Below are 24,134 nucleotides of genomic sequence, written 5' to 3' on the forward strand. Positions count from 1 at the left end.
AATGATTTAAGTTCATGAAATAATAATCAAATAATAGCACTATTTAATCAAATAATCATGTAAGTTCATGAAAAGAAAAAACTCACTATTATGGATTGATGTAGTTGGTGAATGTTTTGGTTGTGTAGCAGTTGCTGCAAAATTATTGTATTATGAAAATTATCATTATGTAATTATCATTAATTACATTAACAAATATTATTTATGAACAAAATAAATAAGTTTTAATAACTTTTTAGTACAGAAATAAACTTGAAACTTGCATAAAAATTGAAAAACAATTATTTTTTTTTTCATATTAAAACAAAAGTATTACTTGTAATTGATGTTGTTGGTTCAGACGTTGTTGTTGGTTCAGATGTTGTTGTTGGTTCAGATGTTGTTGTTGGCTCAGATATTGTTGTTGGTTCAGACGTTGTTGTTGGTTCAGATGTTGTTGTTGGCTCAGATGTTGTTGTTGGCTCAGATGTTGTTGTTGGTTCAGATGTTGTTGTTGGCTCAGATGTTGTTGTTGGTTCAGATGTTGTTGTTGGTTCAGATGTTGTTGTTGGCTCAGATGTTGTTGTTGGTTCAGATGTTGTTGTTGGCTCAGATGTTGTTGTTGGTTCAGATGTTGTTGTTGGTTCAGATGTTGTTGTTGGTTCAGAGGTTGTTGTTGGTTCAGATGTTGTTGTAGGTTCAGAAGTTGTTGATGTTGTTATTGAAACTGTGGTTGTATCAGTAACAGGCTCTGTTTCTTTTGTTGTAGTTACTAAAATTAGAAAATTACCAATTTACTTTAAAAATTAAAATCTTATTAATTATAGTTTAAGACATGATACTTTAACTATTGTTTTTTTTGTTGTTTTTTTATGTAGATAACACAGCAATGAAGTTTATTATGTAGATAACACAGCAATGAAGTTTATTATGTAGATAACACAGCAATGAAGTTTTTTTATGTAGATAACAAAACAAAAGGTTTTTAACAAAACAACTTAAGAGTAGTGCACAAAACAACTTGTTACCACATATAGGTATATATTAAATACCACATATACATATATATTAAATACAATATATATATATATATATATATATATATATATATATATATATATATATATATATATATATATTTAAACATCTTCACTTCCAACAAGGCTGCAAGCAGCCACTAATTAAAGTTGGAAGTTACTGAAAGAGAAAAGATGAAGATTGTAATCGTATTAAAGATAACGATTGACAGACAACTTAAAAGATTGCAAATTACATGAGTCAGGAAAGCAAGATGAAGGAAGCGAATTCCAAAGAACTGATGTTCGAGGAAAAAAACTAGACGAATAAGCGTTTTTGAAGCACTTAGGAACAGTCAAAGAAAAAGGATGACACTTAATTGAACAACAAGTAACACAAGAATGAATTATAGTAGATGGCACAAGAGACGCTAGCTCTTTAGAGCAGTGCCCATTATAGTATTTGTAGAAAAGAGAAAGAGAAGCAACATTACGACAATGTGATAATGGTTGGAGGTTGGCTGCAAGAGCAGGTCCAACTATGTTTACAATGCGTTTTTGCACCTTGTCTAAAAGAGAAAGGGCATCATTAGAAGATCCGCCCCAGATATGGCAACAATATTCAATACAAGGCCGGATTTTAGATTTATAGAGATAGAGAATAGAATTTATAGATATAGAGAATAGAAGTAAGAAAGTGACAAGCTCGATAAAGAGATGCAACCTTAGCAGATGCTAATTTTGCAACTGATTTGATATATGGTTTCCAAGAAAGATTGGAAGTAAGAGTTAATCCTAGAAGATGAAGAGTAGGTGACTCATCGAGTACATCACCGTTCATAAATATAGGAAGATCTAAATTATTGCGATAACGATTGGCTGAAAAAAATTGAGTTTTATCTGAATTAAAGTTCACCAGCCACTGAGAGCCCCATGCTGTAGCAGAAGTAAGATCTTTTTCAAGCTCAAATGCCCCTCCAAGCAATCAGAGGGTGTTGTTTTTTTATCACGACAAGAATAAATAGTAGTGTCATCAGCAAACAATGCCACCTTAGATGAGAGAATATCTGGAAGATCGTTAATGTAAATTAAAAAGAGTATAGGGTCAAGATAGAACCTTGAGGAACCCCTGAAGTTACAGAATAAGAAGAAGAGTGTTGTCCATCGAGGACAACTTTTATGCTACGATTGGAAAGGAAGGATTCAATGATCTTAAAGATGTTGCCGGATACACCATAAGAAGAAAGCTTATGGAGAAGACCAGCATGCCAAACTTTATCAAAAGCTTTTGAAATGTCAAGAGCGATGGCCTTAACCTCTCCACCTTTATCTAATGCACGATAAAACCTGTCAGTTATTACCGTTAACAAATCAGCTGTAGAACGAGAAGATCGAAATCCATATTGATGGTCAGAAAGTAAGTGATTAGATTCAAGATGAGAAATTAAGTGTTTGTTAATTAAAGATTCAAAAACCTTGCTTATGATAAGAAGAAGACTTATGGGACAGTAGTAAGACGAATCAGATCGCTCTCCAGAATTTTTAAAGATAACAGATGCCACTTTCCAGCAGGCTGGAAAACAAGACTCTGATAAGCACTTGTTGAATAGTTTTGAGAGTATAGACGACAGCTCAGGAGAACACTTCTGCAAGAAAATAACAGGTATGTTGTCCGGGCCACAAGCTGTAGAAGAGTCGAGGCAGGAAATCACTTTAGATACAGATGTTGGAGTGATATGAATGTCAAGCAATGGATCAACCTGTTTGTTGGCAATATCAGGTAGAAAGCAACAGGTGGAATCAAGAGATGATATTGATGAAAAGTTTTTAGCAAACAATTCAGCTTTGTCTTTAGGTGAGGTGACAAAGTCTGAACCATTCAAGAGAGGTGGAATTATAGATTTGCCCTCATTATTGATTTTATTAAAGATTCTCCAGAAGTAATGAGAGCCTAATTTTTGAGAGGAGATACGAGATTTCATGACTTGAGAATAGCGGGTTTTGGCGTTAGACAAAACCTTTTTACAATTGTTTCTAGCAGTAATAAACAGACGTCTGCTTTCTGGAGAATTGTTTTGCTGATAAATATGGAAGTAACGGTTTCAATTGGCAACCGCAGCAGCACAGTGTGAAGAAAACCATGGAGGAGAGTGAGGCTTGATCTGGAATCGTCGAGAGGGAATAAAAGATTCCATGCCAGCTTGAACCCACGAAGTTATGTAAGAAGCACATTTGTCGACAGGAAGTTGAAATATTTCTACCCAAGGGCCATCACAAAGAAAATCACGGAAAGAATCACAGTCAGCTTTACTGTAGTTGTAAGAGGTTCGATAATAGGGGGATTCAGATGATAAAGAAGAATGAGATAATAGTTTTAGAGAGATCAAACTGTGATAAGAAGATATATATATATATATATATATATATATATATATATATATATATATATATATATATATATATATATATATATATACCACACATATATGTGTGTGTGTATAGGTATATATATATATATATATATATATATATATATATATATATATATATATATATATATATATATATATATATACCTATACACACATACATGCGTGTGTGTGTGTATATATATATATACAACAATATAAAACAACAGTATAATATATATATATATATATATATATATATATATATATATATATATATATATGTATATATATATATGTATGTATATATATATATATATATATATATATATATAGTTACAGAAAAAAGTATTTTTTCTGTAACTATATTATGGATATCAGATATTTTTAGATATAATTCTATGTTTAATGAAACACAAAGTCCAGACTTGAATTCTATAGAAAACCTATGGAAAGTAGTCAAGGAAGAAACTGATAAACTTATATTAACGAAAAAAGAAGATATTGAGGAAGCACTCAGTTACACCTGTTATATCTATAGAACTTCAGCAGAAAATGCTGAAATTCTATAGATATAATGAAGTGTAACAGCCTGATTGAGTCAATGCCTATGACAATTGACAAAGTATTATTCTAATAAAGAAAGATGGACTAAATATTGAATGAAATAAAAGATTTTTTTTTCCACAGTTAATTTAGTTTTTTTTACCAAAAGAGGCATCAACCTAGCATGGTAAATGTTTGATAGTGCACTTAGATAGAGCTTGTGGAGAGCTAAAAAAATATATAACAATATGAGGTTTTATTTATTTAATATAGAATTATATCTAAAAATAGTTTGTTCGGATACTTTTTTCTGCAACTGTATAACAATATTTTATATATATAGATATATATATATACATATATATATATATATATATACATATATATATATATATATATATATATATATATATATATATATATATATATATATATATATATATATATATATGCGGTAGTGGTGTAGTGGTAGAGCGCTTGCATAAGCGAGAGGTTCTGTGTTCGATCCCCACCACGTCCCTGGTAGTACCGCGCTCAACTTGTTTCTCCGCGCAGCGGCCTTGTTCGTCAAGGTTTGTGTTTCGGATTTATTGAGTTGAGAGAGGGTTATAACCACAATTAAGTAGCCTCCTCATCTGTAGTAACCTTCTGGGCCTTGGGGAGGTGAAATAACAAAAATATATATATATATTTTCATCTTAAAAACAATAGTTTTTAGTCGATTATATCTGAAAAAGTATTGTCACATTTAAAAAGTTTTGAGAAAGTATATACTAATCATTTATAAAACTTTTCATATAAAGCAGAAGTAAATTAGAAAAAATTATTTCTTGATTAATTTATCTGAAGTTTCCATTTTTAATAAAATATTTGCAACTTTTATTAAAAATTTTTTTTCCTAACTTTATACAAAGATTTTTATAAATGATTAATATATACTTTCTCAAAACTTTTTAAATGCGATTCTGCCGTATTTTCCCGTGTACTCTTCATATATATATATATATATATATATATATATATATATATATATATATATATATATATATATATATATATATATATATATATATATATATATATATATATATATATATATATATATATATATAATATATATATATATATATATATATATATATATATATACTATTTTGTAATATATATTAGATTGTTATACACAATATATATATATATATATATTAGATTGTTATACACACTATATATATTATATTGTTATACAGTTAAGGAAAAAAGTATCTGGAAAAACAATTTTTAGATTATATATTAAATGTACCACTTTTTACATATATATATAATCTATGATAATTTATTTACCTATATTAGGTTGTGTAGTTTGAGTTGAAGTTGTTTCAGTTATTACTATAAAAGAACAAAAACAAAAATTAAAAATGTAATAAAACCTTTTCAATATAAAATAATGTTATTTTTTACATACTTTGAGTAGATGTTGATCCACATGGCGGACATGTGTAGAATTCTAGTCTTAATGCTGGCCAATCATCAGATTCTTCATTTACTGGACAAATCTTAATAACTCGAGCATTAATGTTTAACTTTGTTTTTTTGACGGTATTTTCATCAACATTTCCTTCAATAAGATTTTCACCATTCTAAATGTATCATTTAAAGATTGAAATAAAAATACATTTTTTTGTAAAATTCTTGCTTTTTTGAAACTGAAATGTAAAAATTGTAGTTTTTTTAATAAAAATTTTTTATTTTTTTAATTTTAATTTCATTTGCTGAAAAATTTTTCAATTGTTTTCATTTAAATTAGTTAATACATCTTTTTTATATAAAGATTGTGCATAAATTTAAGGAACCAACATTTAAAAAATACTGACCAAGAAAAATTTCTTGTATTTAGGATCATCTTCATGAGTTTTATATTCTATGTAATATTGTCTTGAAAAATAATTCTTTGTTGGATGACCTTGAGTATGCATTTCTTTCAGTGCTTCTAATTTATTAAATTTAATGGAAAGACAACTTTCTATATCTTTAGGAACCCATGCTCCTTCACCATTTTCTGATGGCTTGTTATGAAGCCTGGCTTCACTTGCTCCAGTAAAAGATGAACCAGGTTTGTTATTTAAAACTGAGTCAGCAAAAAAATTACGATCACTTATTGTGCCATCACTAAGACCCAAAGGAACCAATACAGAACAATCACATTTTTCTGAAAGTAAAGTTTAGATTTATTACATGATACTGTTTTGTATATTTATTTCAGAAAAATAAAAAATCAATAAAAAAATAATCATTAAATTTCATGTGAAGTAAGATTTCATTAAGTAAATCATTTTTCTAAAATGTGAGCTATTTCAAAACTTAGAAAATACTATACTTGTTAAATTTAAAAAAAATTAATATCATTATAAAAAAATACCAGTTGTTATCAGAGTAGTTGGAATCGAAGTAGTTGAAACTGCAACAATAAAAATGACATAAATTAAAGAAAGAAAAAACATTAAAATTACTTAAATTTTAGAAAAAAAATATTTCTTACTATGTTCACAAACAGGACAACATTCTCCTGGTATTTGCAACTTGATTAATGGAGGCTAACAAATAAAAATTAGAGTACTAGTAGTAAGTCAAGTTCTATAATTCAAGATAAATAAATTAAAACAATTTTTCTATTAAACTATTTAAAATACGTCATACAGTCTAAAAGAGAAAGGGCATCAATTAAAGACCCAACCAAGATGACAACAGTATTTTATACAAGGACAAATAATTAAAAAAAGTTAGAAAACCACAATAACCTACAGTGCTGACTTTATATATTTTATATGTAGTTAGTAAAAGTATTTCATACAAGGATAAATAATAAAACTATAGAGCTAAAAAACCACAATAAGATATAGTAAATGCTGGCTTTATATAATTTATATGTATTTAGTAAAATCTGAGAAGACATAAAGTAGGAGTTAAGTTAACTTGTTATTTCTATATTTAGGAATATAAAGATTATTATTTTTAAAATATTGAGTAATTGAGTTTTATTTGAGAAAGAACACAAGTCTCAAAATACCTATTCTAAAAAATATATATATTTGAATATAATATTTAATGAGTTGTAAAACCACTCAATTACTGCTAACAAATCAGCGGTAAAACAAGATTGAAAACCACATTATCAGAAAGTAAGATGTTGGATTCAAAATAATATGTTAAAAGTTTGTTGATTAAAAATTTGAAGACCCTACTAATAATACTAACAGAAAAAAAGTTAATTTAATATCAGTTGGAAGAATCAGTGATCTTCAAAAACTAAAAAATAGGAAAAGAAATGGCAGATACTGCTGAAAACCAAACTTAGTTTAGCGCTTGCTATATGGTTTTAAGAGAACAGAAAAGCGATATGTCTTACGCTTTTGCTAGAATGTAGCAGGAATGTTGTCTGACCTCGAGTTTTATTCTTCTACAACTTGTGGTCAAACAAAACTTGTGTCACAAAGTAAGACTTAGTGAAGTAGTGAATTTTAGGAAAAGTTGATTAAATCAAGAAATTAATAGGAAAAGTACAAAAGATAACAAGAAGTACATTTGTTAGTAAAAAGAAGAAAGACACTCAAGGACTATCCAGCCTCAAAATAAAACAAAAGAAGACATAAACTCAAGGACTATCCAGCCTCAAAATAAAACAAAAGACAACTGAATCAATAGCATGGATCTACAGCAAAAAATGATCTAATGCTTCAATTAATTTACACTGATACAACTCAGGCAGAACAATTTGTAAAGCAAATGTAAGTTCAAAATGTAATTTAAAACTTTTTTTTTAATACCATATTATGTTTGTGTTTTAGGAGAGTACTCTACAACTATTAAACTTTATTAGAGTGCATTTTAAATATAAGTAATTGTAACTTGTAATGATTAAATTATGTTTATATTAAGTCACACTGTCTGTAAGAAAAAAGGTCACCATTTAAAGACCCAGACTGATTTAATTACAATAAATCTAAACCTCGTTATTTAACTAAATTAAAAGGTGAAGTTAAGTGATTAAAATCAATTTTATCAGAAATCCATCAATATAGAACAGCCTTGAAAAGATGGTAAATGACAAAGAAAAAAGAGAAAGGGAATAAGTAAAGTGGTGCTTAGCAAAAACATAAATGAATAGTCAGAAGATTCATCGTGATCATCGTCATGATCATGATGATCATTATCATCAAGCTTTAACTTTTCATGCTTTTTTTTAATATAAAATATCTCAAGCATACTTGCTCATTAACTAAAGCTCATGATCATCATGATCACAATGATGATGGTAATGATAATGATGATCATTATCATCATCAAGCTTTAGTCTTTCCCTTTCATGCTGTTTCTCTAATATAAAATATCTTGAGCATTTTTGTTCTATAAATAAAGCTCGTTAACACCATATGTTATGCACTGGAATACCAAAGGTTCTATCTTTGCTCCTGTATTGTTTCTTCTCTATAATAACAATCTGCCTGACAAATTTACATCTAAAGTGCCCCTATTTGCTGACAACTTAACTTTATACTTGACAAAGAGTCTTCACTTTTTGATTGCTTAGAACAAGCAGCCGATCTGATCTCTTTTCTGTAACAGTTTGGGGCATGTTCTCCCACTCTCAGACAATAGCACATTGTTAACCTAGCTAGACCTGCTTTATCTGCTAAGCTTGAGTCAATCTCCTATTTTTGAAAGATTGCACCTCTTTTTTTTTCTTTCTAAAAATACTTTTTTTTTTTCTTTCTATAAACATCACAGCCACTGCTCAAACCAGCTATTACCTCAATCAACCAAAACTCAATTTCGCTTGGTTTGTCATTTAGCATAGTTCATCCTTTTACTGTACCTGTCATTCCATCTTATAAAAATTTTAATTCATCTAGTTTATCTCCTCACATACCAACAAAACCTCAAAACTCCCCATCTTCATGTTTTCCTGATCATACAACCAAGTCTTCAATGAACTGTTTTCTTTATCTTCAACCCTAACCTTTGTTTTCAAGTAACTCTCTCTTTTTAAGTAACAACTTAATTGTGGCTTAATTGCAACCATGTAACCATGCAAGGTAAATGTATATATAAACTATGTTAGTGTATTCTACAAATAGAGTGCTCAATAGTGTATTCTACAAATAGAGTGCTCAAATAAAGAACAGAGCAATAATAAATTAGTAAAAACACTTATCTAATTTTTTTCTTCTACAAATTGTTTCACCATCAACTTCCTAATGAACCTACTGATGGTGAAACAATTTGTAGAAGAAAAAAATTAGATAAGTGTTTTTACTAATTTATATATGTATATATGCCAGTACTTAAATTCATAGTAAATGTATGCATAAATTTATAATAAATAAAGTATTATAAATTTTTTCCTTGCCTGGGCTATCAACCCCTGCTAAATCTTATAACTTTGTTGGAGCTGGGTTTTTTACCTAGGTCCTATTTTTACCCAGGGTCACTAACTGTAACTAACTTTTACCCCTGTCACTAACTAAAAACCAATGGTGGCAACAGGTTTATTACTCTAATATTTTTCAACTATTAATGGAATCAAAATCCACCACAAAATTTAAAGTTGGCTTCAGAACTATTAAGCTAAATTATTATATATTTATTAGGTATTTGACATAACACTTTTTATTTGAAGTGAAAAAAAACTTACATTTTGAAAAAATATTTGGGGATATTTATTTTAATTTAGTTTTATTTACAACTATTTCTGATTTATTTATTTACAACTATTTCTGATTTATTTATTTACAACTATTTTTGATTTATTTATTTACAACTATTTCTGATTTAATTATTTACAACCATTTTTGATTTATTTATTTCTGAGTTGCAAGAAAAAATATTAATTAATCTAAAATGTCTTAATTGTGAATAAATTGCATTTGTTAAAGCTAAATGGTTAACCTGGAATTCTTAAATATTACTATAAATATATTGTTAAAAATATAATTTGAAAATATAAAGCTTAAAACATTATTATTGATGAATAAAAAAAATATTTAACTATTTATACTAAAACAAAAAAATTCAAACAAATAAATTAAAAACCTCGCAAGTAATTTCAGGACATGGTTTTGGACCACACACAATAGCGTTATTTATACATTGACATATGGAACAATTTGATTCTTCCCACTTTTCATTAGGCTGCATAAAAAAAAATTATTTGTTATCAGTATTTATAATAAAAAGCATTATACAAATTGTTTTAAAATGAATTCAAAAATCTTTTTAATTTATTTTTATTTTTTGACAGTTGTTGTATTGACAGCTGTCATATTGAGAGTTGTTGTATTTGACAGTTGTGGTATTGACAGTTGTTGTATTGAGAGTGGTTGTATTGACAGCTCTTTGTATGTATTGACAGCTCTTGTTGTATTGACAGTTTTTGTATTGACAGTTGTTGTATTGACAGCTCTTTGTTTGTATTGACAGCTCTTGTTGTATTGACAGTTGTTGTATTGACAGTTGTTGTATTGACAGCTGTCATATTGAGAGTTGTTGTATTGACAGTTGTTGTATTGACAGTTGTTGTATTGACAGTTGTTATAATGACAGTTGTTGTATTGACAGTTGTTGAACTGACAGTGGTTGTATTGACAGTTGTTGTATTGACAGTTGTTGTATTGACAGCTCTTTGTATGTATTGATAACTCTTGTTGTATTGACAGTTGATGTATTGACAGTTGTTGTATTGACAGCTCTTTGTATGTATTGACAGCTCTTGTTGTATTGACAGTTGTTGTATTGACAGTTGTTGTATCAACAGTTGTTGTGTTGACAGTTGTTGTGTTGACAGTTGCTGTATTGACAGTTGTTGTATTGACAGTTGTTGTATTGACAGTTGTTGTATTGACAGTTGTTGTATTGACAGTTGTTGTATTGACAGTTGTTGTATCAACAGTTATTGTATCAACAGCTCTTGTATTGACAGCTCTTCCATTGACAGTTGTTGCATTGACAGTTGCTGAAATGACAGCTATTGTATCAACAGTTGTTGTATCGACTATTGTTGTATTGACAGTTGTTGTATTGACAGTTGTTGTATTGACAGCTCTTTGTTTGTATTGACAGCTCTTGTTGTATTGACAGTTGTTGCATTGACAGTTGTTGCATTGACAGCTATTGTATCGACAGCTGCTGTATTGACAGATGTTGTATCGACAATTGTTGTATTGACAGTTGTTGTATTGACAGCTATATTGTATTGATATTAATGAACAGCTTGATGAATGGTTACTTTTGATAATGATGAACAGCTTTTTTTTTAATACATTCACATCTCAAAAATTGTGGAGCCACTACAGTATATTAATTATATTTATAAATTTTTGTTACAACCTTCTCTCAACCCTTTACATCCAAAACTCAGATGCCAACGACATGAAGAAACAAGTTGAGCGCAGTACTACCAGAGACATGTTGAGGATCGAACTCAGAACTTCTTGTTTACCAAGAAAGTGCTCTACTACTGCACCACTACAGCATATACAATATATATATATATATATATATATATATATATATATATATATATATATATATATATATATATATATATATATATATATATATATATATATATATACACACACACACACATATATATATGTATACATATACAGCATATACCCTATCATATCTCAAACTATCTTTCACTAATGACCTCTCCTGGAAATCATATATCTAATCCATGGCAAAGTTACCTACCTATTGTGCTCGACATTTTCTTACTCATGATTCTATCTTTAACTCAAATAATCAGTCATCCACCTTTGTGTGATTTGTTGTATCTTTTTATAAGGCTTTAAAAAAGATAAGTGATTTGTTGTATCTTTTTATAAGGCTTTAAAAAAGATAAGTGATTTGTTGTATCTTTTTATAAAGCTTTAAAAAAGATAAGTGATTTGTTGTATCTTTTTAAAATGTGTTGTAAATGTATTGTAATTGTAAATGTGATGAAAATTTGTGTAAAAGTTTTTAATTCTTTTACTTTTAATTCCTTTCATTCCTTAGCTTTTAATTCCTTCACTTATATAACTTATGAGTCAAAAAGAAATCAAATCAAGTTTATGATAACAGAGTCGATAGAAGTAAAAATGAACAAAAATAACCAGTATTCTAAAAAAAAGATGCATTACCTCAGCAATATCTCCATTTGATTTCAAGCAATTACACTTTTTCATGTCAACACAATCAAAACCATTCCAAACAGTTTCATTAGGGCAAACACATCCTGGTACACAATAATCATTATTATATTTGCATGCTCCTAAACTGTGACATTTTTTTTCACAAATTGGTGAACATTCAGTGAAAATCTTAGGATAAATACATGGTTTTTCAGTTGTTGTTGTTAATGATGTTGTAGCTGATGTGGTAGAAATAGCTAGAATAATATAGAATAATTAAGAAGATATAAAAACATAAAAATATACAACATAAGAATATATCACAATGACAACAAAAAATTTTCATAAAATAAAACTATATCTCACGACAGCATTCTTCATCTCTTCCGCTTGGACAATCTATTTTTCCATCACAAAACCATTTTGAAGGAATACAAGTGCTACCGTTACATGGTAAATAACCAACACCTTGACAAATATCATCAACACTTTCTATGGAGTAAGGGATTAAAAATAATAATATTGTTTCAAGATATGTTTTATGTTTATGTTACAATTGATTACTAAATCTTTTAAACTTACGACATTTTGGACAACATTCTCCATCAATAAGAACAGAAACTGCACGCTTGGATGCAGGAATTGTCTTAAAGATAATTATCAATTATCTTTCAATTATATATACTTTAAAACTCAAATAAAAAAACAAAACAAAAAACAAAGTAAAAATTAGAGAACACAGCAGGAAGTGAGGTAAAAAAAAAAAGTTAATGATTGTTAAAATGACATACACAATCTGTTTCACACAAGAATTTTTCACAAACAGTTAACTGTGAACTGATTTCGCTATTTCCAGTAACATTATCATATACACATTTCTTTTTATTGCATGCGTTTAATGAAATTTCTTGATCAATCTAATAATAAAAAAAGAAAACGAGTTTGAAAATGGAAAAAAATAAAAACACAAATACAAAAGTTAATTCTATTTAAACTAGAAAAAAATTATGCTTTAAAATATCTCCAGAACAATAATTACCTCCATAGTTATATTTTTGTATCCATCAAAGTACACACAACCTATTATTTTTTAAAAAGAATATTTTATTATAAAGGGATATCTATATAATTTTTCATAAATTGAATAAAAACTTCTGTCTATAAGTTCTTCACATATTATATCTAACAGATTCTTTACATATTATGACTACAAATTCTTTACATTCTACTTGTCTAACAGATCTACAAATTCAATTTCTTTGCTACAATGATTATTATAAAACTAATAAAACCAATAAGATACACATTTGATGATCGCATGATTGTGTTTTTCGGTTTTTGGTAATTACTTGTGTAAAGTTCACAAAAATCCAGACACCTTCATTTTTTTAAATCTTTTTACTTCCAACTATTTATTTGAAATATCCAATCCAATGAAAATGAAAAATCCAAATATTTAAATTATCCATTAATGTTAATTAAATTAATGTTATTAAAAAGTTTTAACTTAAGATTGAAAAAATAAAAAAATGATTGAAAAAACAATTGAGATTGAAAATATTGAAATATTGAGATTGAAAAAAATAAGAAAATGAAAAAATACTTAAAACACATAAAATTGTATAAATTAGGGAAAGACTGGAAAGAATTCCAAAGGAATTATAGCAAAAGCATGCAATTTTGCTAAATAAAAAATTGTGCAAGATTTTTTAGTCTAACAAGAATTGCAATCAGTTTTTGAACTTTGTCTAAAAGTGACAGGAATTCATTAGAAGAAACTGCCTAAATATAATAAAATAAACTTAACATATGCAAACTTCGTGGTGAATGTATGGTTTTTAACGAGAGTTCAGTAGCGAAAGTCAGAAAAAATAATAAAGTTGAGGACTCAACTTTTTATTATATATGGTACCCCAGAAGTTACTGGAAATGTTTTGTCTAGCAACTGTTTTTTTGAAAAAAAATGGTTTGATGGTTTAAACTTTAAAAACTTTCACTATATGAAGCAAGCTTATAGAGAAGACCAGTATGCCAGACCTTATCATAAGCTTTTGATATGTTAAGAGCTTATAATAAAGCTTTTTATTATTACAGTTAGCAGAAACATGAAATTAGCAAATTAGCAGAACAATGAAAATATCAAAATTCACATTTAAAGTTTGTTTATTAAAGACTCAAAGACTAATAGCAAAAAGACCGTCTGATATAATAGTAAGAAGACTGATATAATAAAAAGAGGACTGTCTGATATAATAAGTAAGAAGACTGTCTGATATAATAGTAAGAAGACTGCCTGATATAATAGTAAGACTGTCTGATATAATAGTAAAAAGACGGTCTGTGACAGTCCCAACCTTAAACTGTTTGCAGATTGACAAGCAAATAAAAAATATACCTGATTTTGGAGATGCTGTTGTTGTTGTATAGATTATTGTGGGTGTAAGTGTAGTTGGTGTAGTAGTCCAGGTTGTGGTAGACTCAATGGTTGTTGCTATAAAATTAATACTTTCATATAAAAATTTTAAAGTTTTATTAAACAAATTAAATAATTGAAACACAGTATATCAAAATATATTAAACAGCAAACAATAACATATAATACTGCTAATTTACACACATAACACTGTAATAAAATAAACTGTATAAATTAGCATAAAATAGTATATAAATTAGCATAACTAGTATTAAAATCTTATTAAGTCAAACAAGCAAGACAAACAAAAATCTTAAACTATATTAATAATAAAACTTAATAACTAAAAAAAAATGTTTACTAGCAAAATATTAAAAAAAAAAAAAAAAAAAGAGAAATAAAACATACTTGATGTACAAGAATGTCCAATGCAGATAAATGTACCATTTGTCATACAAGTGCTAAAAATAAAGATTTTTAGCAACTATATTAATAAATGCATATAGAATATATTTTAAAAATTAAATCATATTCTTTAATTTTTATTTAAAATCTTTTTTTTTATTGAAGATTGATAGATATACAGCAATGATCTTCAATTTTATCAAAATTGTTTTATTAGACTATTTTATTCTAAACAAAACCCCTAGCCTTATCTAGCATGCAAATGTTAAATTGCTAATAGCCAAAGGTGTGTTATGTTTTAACAACAAATAAAGATGAAATGTATTAGCCAATACAAGTAATAGTTTTATTATTATTGCCAATTGAGATATGACCACTAATCTCCTTCTATATCACCACCACCATTTATCACTTTATCCAAGTTAAAAAAAAATTAAATATAAAATACAAACTATAAAATTATAAAATACAAAGAACCAACATGAACGAAATTTAGAAATCTGCTTCCTACTAAATGTTATTTAATATACAACCTTATTATGCCAACTATTTCATCATAATATATAACTTAATTAAGCAAACTATTTCATTATAATATACAAACTAATTATGCTAACTATTTAATCATAATAATTTAACAGTTATAGTTATAATTCTTAAGTTAACTAATTGCAAGTTGGATAAAATTTTTGTTTTTAAATTATTTTAATAAGCAAAGAATTTATCAAAATTTACTAATGTATTGTAATGTGTTGATCAAAAATATTTTTACCATTCTCTACAGTTGTCTGTTATTTTTTCTCCAATTTTAACTCTTCTTCCATTGATCTCACAAACTTCACACTCGGATACTTTAATGCAAACAACCTCATTATTTTCAGAAACATTCTGAACATAACCTTCCTCACATTGGCACCCTTCAACAAATGGTACTGGACAATGTAGATCTCCTTCAGGATATAGACAAGTTTTTGGACACCCAGATCCTTTTGTTTGATATGACATTCCTTTAGGACAGCACATAAAGTTTTCTTGAAAATAAATAAGATTTTTATTATTAAACATAAAAAAAACTAAAATAATTACTATTTACATTAGTGCACTTTAAGTTTTCCAACTGATTATTGTAGTATTTAACACCTAAGTACCTAAAATGACATAAGTTCACAAATTTATTTAAATCTATAAGTTCACAAAATCTATCTCTTTTGGTTAGTTATTGGATACGACAGAACTCACCATAAAAAATGTGTAAAATGGGATAAAAAAAATTTTATTCCAATTTAAAATTTATTTAAAAACAAATAAAAATTCTAATAGAGCCTTTAAACCTTCGAGCAGCGTTTTTTTTTTATTCTAAACTTGTTCATAATAAAAAAAAAAGCTGCACACAGATTTAAAATTTCTCTTAATTTTTTTTTTTTTTATCAAAAAGCTTACCACATATTCTGTGACCTTTTTTCCAGTTCACTGCAACACCTTCATCTAAACATTCTTTGGCATATGCAGCAATAGCTGAACACAAACAATCACAATCTCCTACAGAATCGCAACCACAAACATCAAACACACATTTGTCATAAAAGTAAGTTGGATCAACACGATGATGACAATCTTTAAATAAATCTGACTTTATAATTGCACACTCATGTTTTGCTGGGTCATGTCTATGCGATCGAATTTGGCAAGTATCAATAATTTCATGAGCAAGTGGACAGGAGTTATCATTGACCCAAGAATGTCCAAAAGTTATAGGGTTACCAGCAATATCACCTTGACGAGTGTAGAAATCATTTGATTCTGCTCCATCATAATTTCCACATAAACCACAAAGCTTCTTTTCAAAAAATGGTTGAACAGAAATATAGAGCCTTGTTCCATTATCCCAAAGCAAAGAAATGCCATAACTAGATATTATTTGAACATATATACCAGCATGCTTAAATATTTTAAAGTGATAATCTTCAAAATTTTCAGGGGTTTGAACAATTATTTTTTTATCTCCCTTTGTCATTTTAAATGTAGCACCATATATTACAGCAGTAACCTCGCGTGTGCAGGCTACACCCATTGACCCACAACTTGTCAACCCCACAGTTATACGAACATTTTCATTAGTAGTAGCCCCATTTTGACAAAGGTCTGAAGCCATAACATGTTCACACTGACCTTGATAATCATACAATTTGCTATCAAACGTTTTATAATGAGAATCACCAAATACTGAACATGTTGCTAAAATTTAAAATAAATAATTTAAATTCAATGAAAGTAAAAGACAAATTTATAAATACCACTTTTAAGCAAAAGTATATATTAATAAACTGTTTCTAGAAAAAAAAAAAACCTTAATTTTATAAATTAAATAAAAAATACCTTTGCATGGATAATTTGTACAAGACCATTTGCCATATGAGCATTTACTTAAATAAAGTTAAAATCATTGTTTGGATAAATTACAAATATTTTTGGAAAAAATATTGGTATATAATAGGATTAAACAAAACAAAGGAAAAATTTTTTAATACTATGTATGCTATTCTATTTGTTTAGTTACATTCTATTTGTTTAGTATTTTCAAAAATGACTACCAAAGGTTGATCATAATAACTTTTAGACACCAAATTGACTAGAAATTTATATTAGTCAAAATATATTTTTAATAAAAGTAGGTGAGACTAGCCTTCAGAAGTAGGTGAGACTAGCTTTCAAAGGTATGTGACTAGCTTTCAAAAGTAGGTGATGTTAGCCTTCAAAGGTAGATGAGACTAGTCTTCAAAAGTATGTGAGACTAGACTTTAAATGTAGGAGACTAGCCTTCAAAAGACAAAAGTGTAAATGCAGAATCTGTCTATTTTTTCAAATTGAAATTTTAAAAAGTTATATTTTGTTTGCAGATTTTATAGCAAAGAAAAAAAAGTCTTTTTTTTTCAATTACACTTTTGATTATTTTATGGTAGTAGCTTTTGAAACATACACTCATCCAAATATAGGATAAAAAGAATAATATAATGATATTTTCAATTTTAAAAATTACTGACTATTAAATTAAATATAATCTTTTATAAATGAAATTTAAAGTATTTGTTATCAAGAGAAACCATAAGAATATGTTAATTACATTTAGACTAGAAAAACATAAATATTACTAATGCAATTTAATTGAAAATTAATTAATATATATTTACCATTTGTTGCAATCTTTATTGATGGTCTCTCCTTGATTATATTGTTTCCCATTATGGATACAAGGGCACTCTGATTGAGAAAGACATACACCATTGTGTTCTAGAGTACCATTAGGACATTCACATCCTGCTACACATATACTAGGAATGGTAGATAAACATACTTGATCAAATGTTTTACATGTACCACCACAAGTTTTCATGCAACTGTTCCAAATTTTTCCACCACTACATGTATTGTTAACTAAACAATTATTTAAAAAGAACCTTATATTAAGAAATTAGATTTAAAATGTGCTAAAGTGTTTTAATACAAGTAGTAAATTATTTAAATATCTACACAGAATACTTTTTATAAATGTGCATGTTTATAAATATGTAAAAAAAAATTTTAACGAACAAAAAACTATTTAAAAAAAGTATACCATCTTCACAATGATTTTCTGAACAAACAAAAACCCCATGTTTACATTCACTATATATAAAAAAAATTTTTTTTGAATAATAATGTCTTAAATAAAAGATATTGGAAAATATAATTTTTCCAATATCTTTTATTTAAGACAATATTATTATTAATACACATTATTTACACATCACTCACTTATTTATGTTAACACATCTCTCACTTGATTATGTATACACATCACTCACATATTTATGTTTACATATCACTAACTTAATTTGTAATAATCAATTTATTTATTACCATATTATATGTTTATATATCTTTTTTACTGTACTCAACCTGGAATAAATCAATCATATTTATTTAAATCTCTCACTTATACTAATTTGTCGTATTGTCAACAATGCCAAAAATGTCAATAACAAGTGATTCTTTGTTTACTTTTAAGAAATAATCATCTTCAATTAAATATAATGTATATACCTTCAAACATAAAAAAAAATTAAAAAACATTTTACCATGTATTACAACCCTTTTCTAGTTTATCTCCATTAAGGTACATAACTCCTTCACTCATGCAACCGCATCTACTTTTAAGAATACAACTGCTTGTGCTTTCATCAAACACATGTCCTTCTGGACATGTACAGCCTTCAATGCAAGTGTTTTCTTTACAAGAAGGATCAGGAGATAGCACATCAGAACAAGATTTTGTACATTGTGTCACGCACTCACTCCACACTTGATTTGGTGAATCACAAATATAATCTAAAAATGTTTGTAATAAAAATACTTTTAACAACCATAAAGTAACAACCATTTCTGTCACCATAAAGTTAAAGAAAACTAAATAACAACTCTCTGCCACTTTTACTTAAGTGAATACAAATTGAACATTAAATAGCCATTCTTTTTTTGTTGAATGGTGCATTGTGCATAGTGCAGGTGCAAGGTGTGAACAAGGTGCTTGTTGGAGAACTAAATACTTTTTACATTAGATAGGTCAACAGGATTTTATAAAGAATATCAATCAGGTTTAGCTAATACTCAGTAAACTTATCAATAGTTCACAACATTTTATTCTCTATAATTAAAGTTTATAAAAAACTAGTAGCAAAAGATATTCAAGGTAAATTTTTCAGCTATATTGTTTAAGAAATTCTAAGTTAAGTGTAATAATTTCACCTTTTTAAAAAAATAGACTCCCATTTTACCAAACCCTTCGAGCTTTAGCTATGACTCTTAATTTGCACTTTTAATTAGTAAGGGACTGTGGTTGAATTTTGACTGTGGTCAGGGCCTAGTCTGATAAAAAATAGCTAGGATCGTGTTTGTGACCAGGGCTACATAAACATTAATACATCCTAAAGTATATCTTTTTATTCAAAACTCATGCTATATTATATGTATGTTTATTTATATATATTTTATTATATATATATATATATATATATTTATATATATATATATATATATATATATATATATATATATATATATATATATATATATATATATATATATATATGCATGTATATTTATATATAAACATATATTTATATGTATATATATATATATATATATATATATATATATATATATATATATATATATATATATATATATATATATATAGCATGTATATTTATATATATATATATATATATATATATATATATATATATATATATATATATATATATATATATATATATATATATATATATATATACATATACATGCATGTATATTTATATATAAACATCACCATGATCAACATGACCATCATAGTCATCATTACCATAATCATCATCATTATTATGATCATCAAGCTTTAGCCTTCCTCTTTTATGTTGCTTCTCTAATATAAATATCTCGAGCATCTTCTTTCCTTAACTAAAGCTCATTCATACCATATGTAACACACCCTATCCAAGTTTTCTTACCTTTAATCATTTTCTCCTGGAGCTGCATGCTGATACCCAACCACTTTAATCTTCTCTGACAAACGTTGTTCAATGCAACCTTTATTCTATTCTCTATGTAAGATTATGACTTTTTTTCTTGACTAGTTCAGTCATACCACACATCCATTTGATCATCATTTTTTTCAGCAAATACTACACTACATAAAAACTAAAGCTTATATAATTGTGTAAGGATATTGTATTCCAGCTTGTAAATAAATAGCAAACATAGATGTTTATATCCATATCTATCCATATTATATATGCATAAATGCACATCTTACCTAACCTCTTAGAACCAAGCAGGTATAGAAGATTTTATTCCTTCTTGTAGGTTTTAAGTCAAGCCTCATTCTACTCCACACTTTCTTGTGCAATTGCTATATTAAATCATAATTATTACTTTCATCTTTTTTACAAGAACATCACTCTTTAGAAAAAATGTCTTTTTATTATTGCAAGAAGTCAATATGAAAACGTCCTGCCAGATGCTAAGCTTCGTTTACTAAACCTTGTTTCTCAGTTTCTCACACACTAAATCTTGTTTAGTAAACTTCTCTGTTTACTAAATCTTGAATCTTATCTCAGATGTTAGGTACAGAGACATTTAGAAAATCTTTAACTGTGTCATTAACTAAAGTAATTCTAACATTTCATCTTTAATTCATGGGTCTCATCTTATTACTACTACCAGAATAAGGGAGAGTTATTTGCAAAGAACTTTTCTCTAATTTGAATCTTGAATCTAATTGCAATATTATTCCAGCCATTCTAGTTAAACAAATTAATCCATTGTTAGACATTCAAATCGATTTGGCTTCGAAAGTCAATTCTCAATAAAACTCTTTTAAGGTTTGTGATTCAGATAAAATTTCCATCAAAGCCTTAAAAAAGTATTCTCCAGAACTTTCTTCAATTCTCACTAAACTATTAATAAGTGCAAAATAATTTTTAAAAACTCTAGATAATTCTCTGACCTCTCTAACCATCCTACGATTAGTCTTCACTCTATTATTAGTTTCTTTATGTTATAGGTTTTTGAGGTTACTAAATCATTACTTTCTAACTGCAGTATTAAAGTCATTCTCAAAGGCTTACACTCTTCTTCATTTCCAGTAACTTTAGGGTTCTTTGGTCTTGTTTTGTTTCTTATCTTTAATAACAATAATTTCCTGATAATCTCACATCTGATTAATTAGATCAAAGTCAAATAACATCGAATAAAAACCCTCTCACTCTCAGGCAAGATCTAAAAGCACATTGTAAATGTAGTTAAACCTGCTTTATTTGCCATGCTTGAGAGACTCTTCCGTTTCCGTCAAGTTGCATCTCTTTCTTTTTTTTACAAATACTATCATGGTCGTTGCTCAAATGAGCTATTGTAACCGTCACTTTATGCTCCAAAATTTTTTATTTATCTAGTTTTTTTTTAAATCTTATAATTTTCCCATTTTTAGCTGGAGACATTGGTTGGAAACCCGGTCACTTAGTACTTTTAATCTGATCATAGTAGTGCATTATAGTCATTATAGATCATAACAGAGAGATAACCACATATATACATGACAGAGATAACCACCTAGATACATGACAGAGGGATAAACATCTATATATGACAGAGGGATAACCACCTAGATACATGACAGAGAGATAACCACTTATATATATGACAGAGGGATAACCACCTAAGGCAGTGGTTCTAGGGGTCAAATGGCGATTTGCCAGGGGTCGCCTAAAACTATCGAAATATGAGGATTTTTGTCTCTATTCTAGTATGTAAAACATGATGTTATTGTACAAATTTTTTTCAGCGGTACTTGTCGAAAATAATCACTCGACAAACTTAATGGGACTGATTGAATAGGCTAATACTGAATAATATAATCATGAGGAGGCTGATTAATGCAATCATATTTGAAAGAAAATAATTAAGAGATCTATATATAACTAGACCTGGTTATTCAAAATATAAATATGACAGAATTCTTGAGGGAATGGAGAATTATAAGAGAGGTTTCAATAAAAGTGTAATAAATTCACAATCTATATATATATATCAATTTCTTGGTGGGCACCCTTGCGAGTATGAGGTACAACAGTAGTTACTATTTTTACCACGTTTTTCTTAACTTGCTTTCTTGTCTGTTTGTTTGTCTGTTTGTCTGTACACAAAAAGTTTTTATATAAAACACCCGTAATTATCATGTTTAAAGTTAACCTATCACATTCTAATTTTAACAAATATTATCCAATGGTATTGTTTCACAACGTCATGAACAATTGCAAATAAAATATGGATTTAAAAAAATTCGTAAACAATATTTAGAGTTTATTTTTTTTAGAGTTAGTTTATTATTTAGTTCTATATAAATGCTTTACAGTTACAACTAAAAAGGAGAAAATAATATTTGTGTAAATTAAAAAATTTAAAAATCCAAATTTTTCTATCCAACTAAAAAAAAGAAAATAATTTTCTTCTCTGTTACGATTGAACTGATTTGTTAACATGTATGTTAATTTTTAACTCATATTACTTCGAACAATTTATAAAATTTTAGAAGTGAAAACGTGATATATATATATATATATATATATATATATATATATATATATATATATATATATATATATATATATATATATATATATATATATATATATATATTAAATAATATTTGCGTAAATTAAAAAATTTAAAAATCCACTTTTTTCTATCTGACTAAAAAGAAGAAAATAATTTTCTTCTCTGTTACTCTGTTACTCTGTTGTGTAAATATATCACGTTTTCACTTCTAAAATTTTATAAATTGTTCAAAGTAATATGAATTAAAATTTACATACATTTTAGCAAATCAGTTCAGGCGTAACAGAGAAGAAAATTATTTTCTTCTTTTTAGTCAGATAGAAAAAAGTGGATTTTTAAATTTTTTAATTTACGCAAATATTATTTAACTATAACATCATAGATTTCATAAATATTATTTCCATGTCATCTATTTTATGGTGAAGATTAACGTACGTTGTGGCGCAGTGTAATTGAAAAACACTGTCATGTCTAATTAGTAACACATCATTTTTTTTAATTTTTTTTCTGTTATAGAAGCTAATATTTGCATTATAGAAAACCCCATGAAAATGGATCTGGAAGAAAAAAACGTTAAGAAAAGAAAACATAATGATGATTTTTACGGTATGGTTTTACTTCAATAGTTACAGCAGGAATTGAGAAACCCCAGTGCGTTATTTGTTATGAAGTTCTATCAGCCGAATCTATGAAGCCGAACAACAAACTGAAATGTCATTTTGATAGCAAGCATCTGAGCTATGCCGATAAGGACATCCAGAATTTTAGATGTAAAGCTGAGGGAGTCAAGAAAGCCAGAATTGACTCTAGTGGCAAGTATCATAAACAAAACATATTGGCTGTTGAAGCTTCTTATTTAGTATCTCTCAGAACCGCCAGAGCTATAAAACCTCACAACATTGCCGAAAAGTTGCTGCTGCCAGCGGCCAAAGACATTATTAGAGTTATGATTGGAACCGAATATGTTAATAAACTGAATGCAATTTCCTTGTCTAATGATACTGTTCACAGGAGGATAGCTGACATTATTGTTTATTGATTATCTGCTGAT

At 27.5% G+C, this 24,134-nt stretch overlaps 1 protein-coding gene across 2 annotated transcripts in view; it reads right to left on the minus strand.

The window, feature by feature from the left end:
* Positions 1–24,134, minus strand: part of LOC100215810 (mucin-2) — a 73,558-nt gene that overhangs the window by 26,784 nt on the left and 22,640 nt on the right. For both annotated transcript variants that reach the window (XM_065810671.1, XM_065810670.1), the window contains exons 6-26: positions 19,051–19,300; positions 18,549–18,598; positions 18,124–18,367; positions 17,312–17,358; positions 16,376–17,170; positions 15,708–15,966; positions 14,939–14,991; positions 14,513–14,608; positions 13,157–13,197; positions 12,909–13,034; positions 12,700–12,763; positions 12,484–12,609; positions 12,127–12,374; positions 10,034–10,132; positions 6,483–6,537; positions 6,363–6,401; positions 5,818–6,152; positions 5,409–5,583; positions 5,288–5,332; positions 317–751; positions 87–134 (exon numbers count right to left, since the gene is read on the minus strand). In XM_065810671.1, the coding sequence (XP_065666743.1) occupies positions 87–134; positions 317–751; positions 5,288–5,332; positions 5,409–5,583; positions 5,818–6,152; positions 6,363–6,401; positions 6,483–6,537; positions 10,034–10,132; positions 12,127–12,374; positions 12,484–12,609; positions 12,700–12,763; positions 12,909–13,034; positions 13,157–13,197; positions 14,513–14,608; positions 14,939–14,991; positions 15,708–15,966; positions 16,376–17,170; positions 17,312–17,358; positions 18,124–18,367; positions 18,549–18,598; positions 19,051–19,300 (3,630 nt within the window). The remainder of the gene's footprint in view (positions 1–86; positions 135–316; positions 752–5,287; positions 5,333–5,408; positions 5,584–5,817; positions 6,153–6,362; positions 6,402–6,482; positions 6,538–10,033; positions 10,133–12,126; positions 12,375–12,483; positions 12,610–12,699; positions 12,764–12,908; positions 13,035–13,156; positions 13,198–14,512; positions 14,609–14,938; positions 14,992–15,707; positions 15,967–16,375; positions 17,171–17,311; positions 17,359–18,123; positions 18,368–18,548; positions 18,599–19,050; positions 19,301–24,134) is intronic.

The sequence above is a fragment of the Hydra vulgaris genome, chromosome 11 (genome assembly GCF_038396675.1).
Source record: "Hydra vulgaris chromosome 11, alternate assembly HydraT2T_AEP".
Classification (NCBI taxonomy): Eukaryota; Metazoa; Cnidaria; class Hydrozoa; order Anthoathecata; family Hydridae; genus Hydra; species Hydra vulgaris.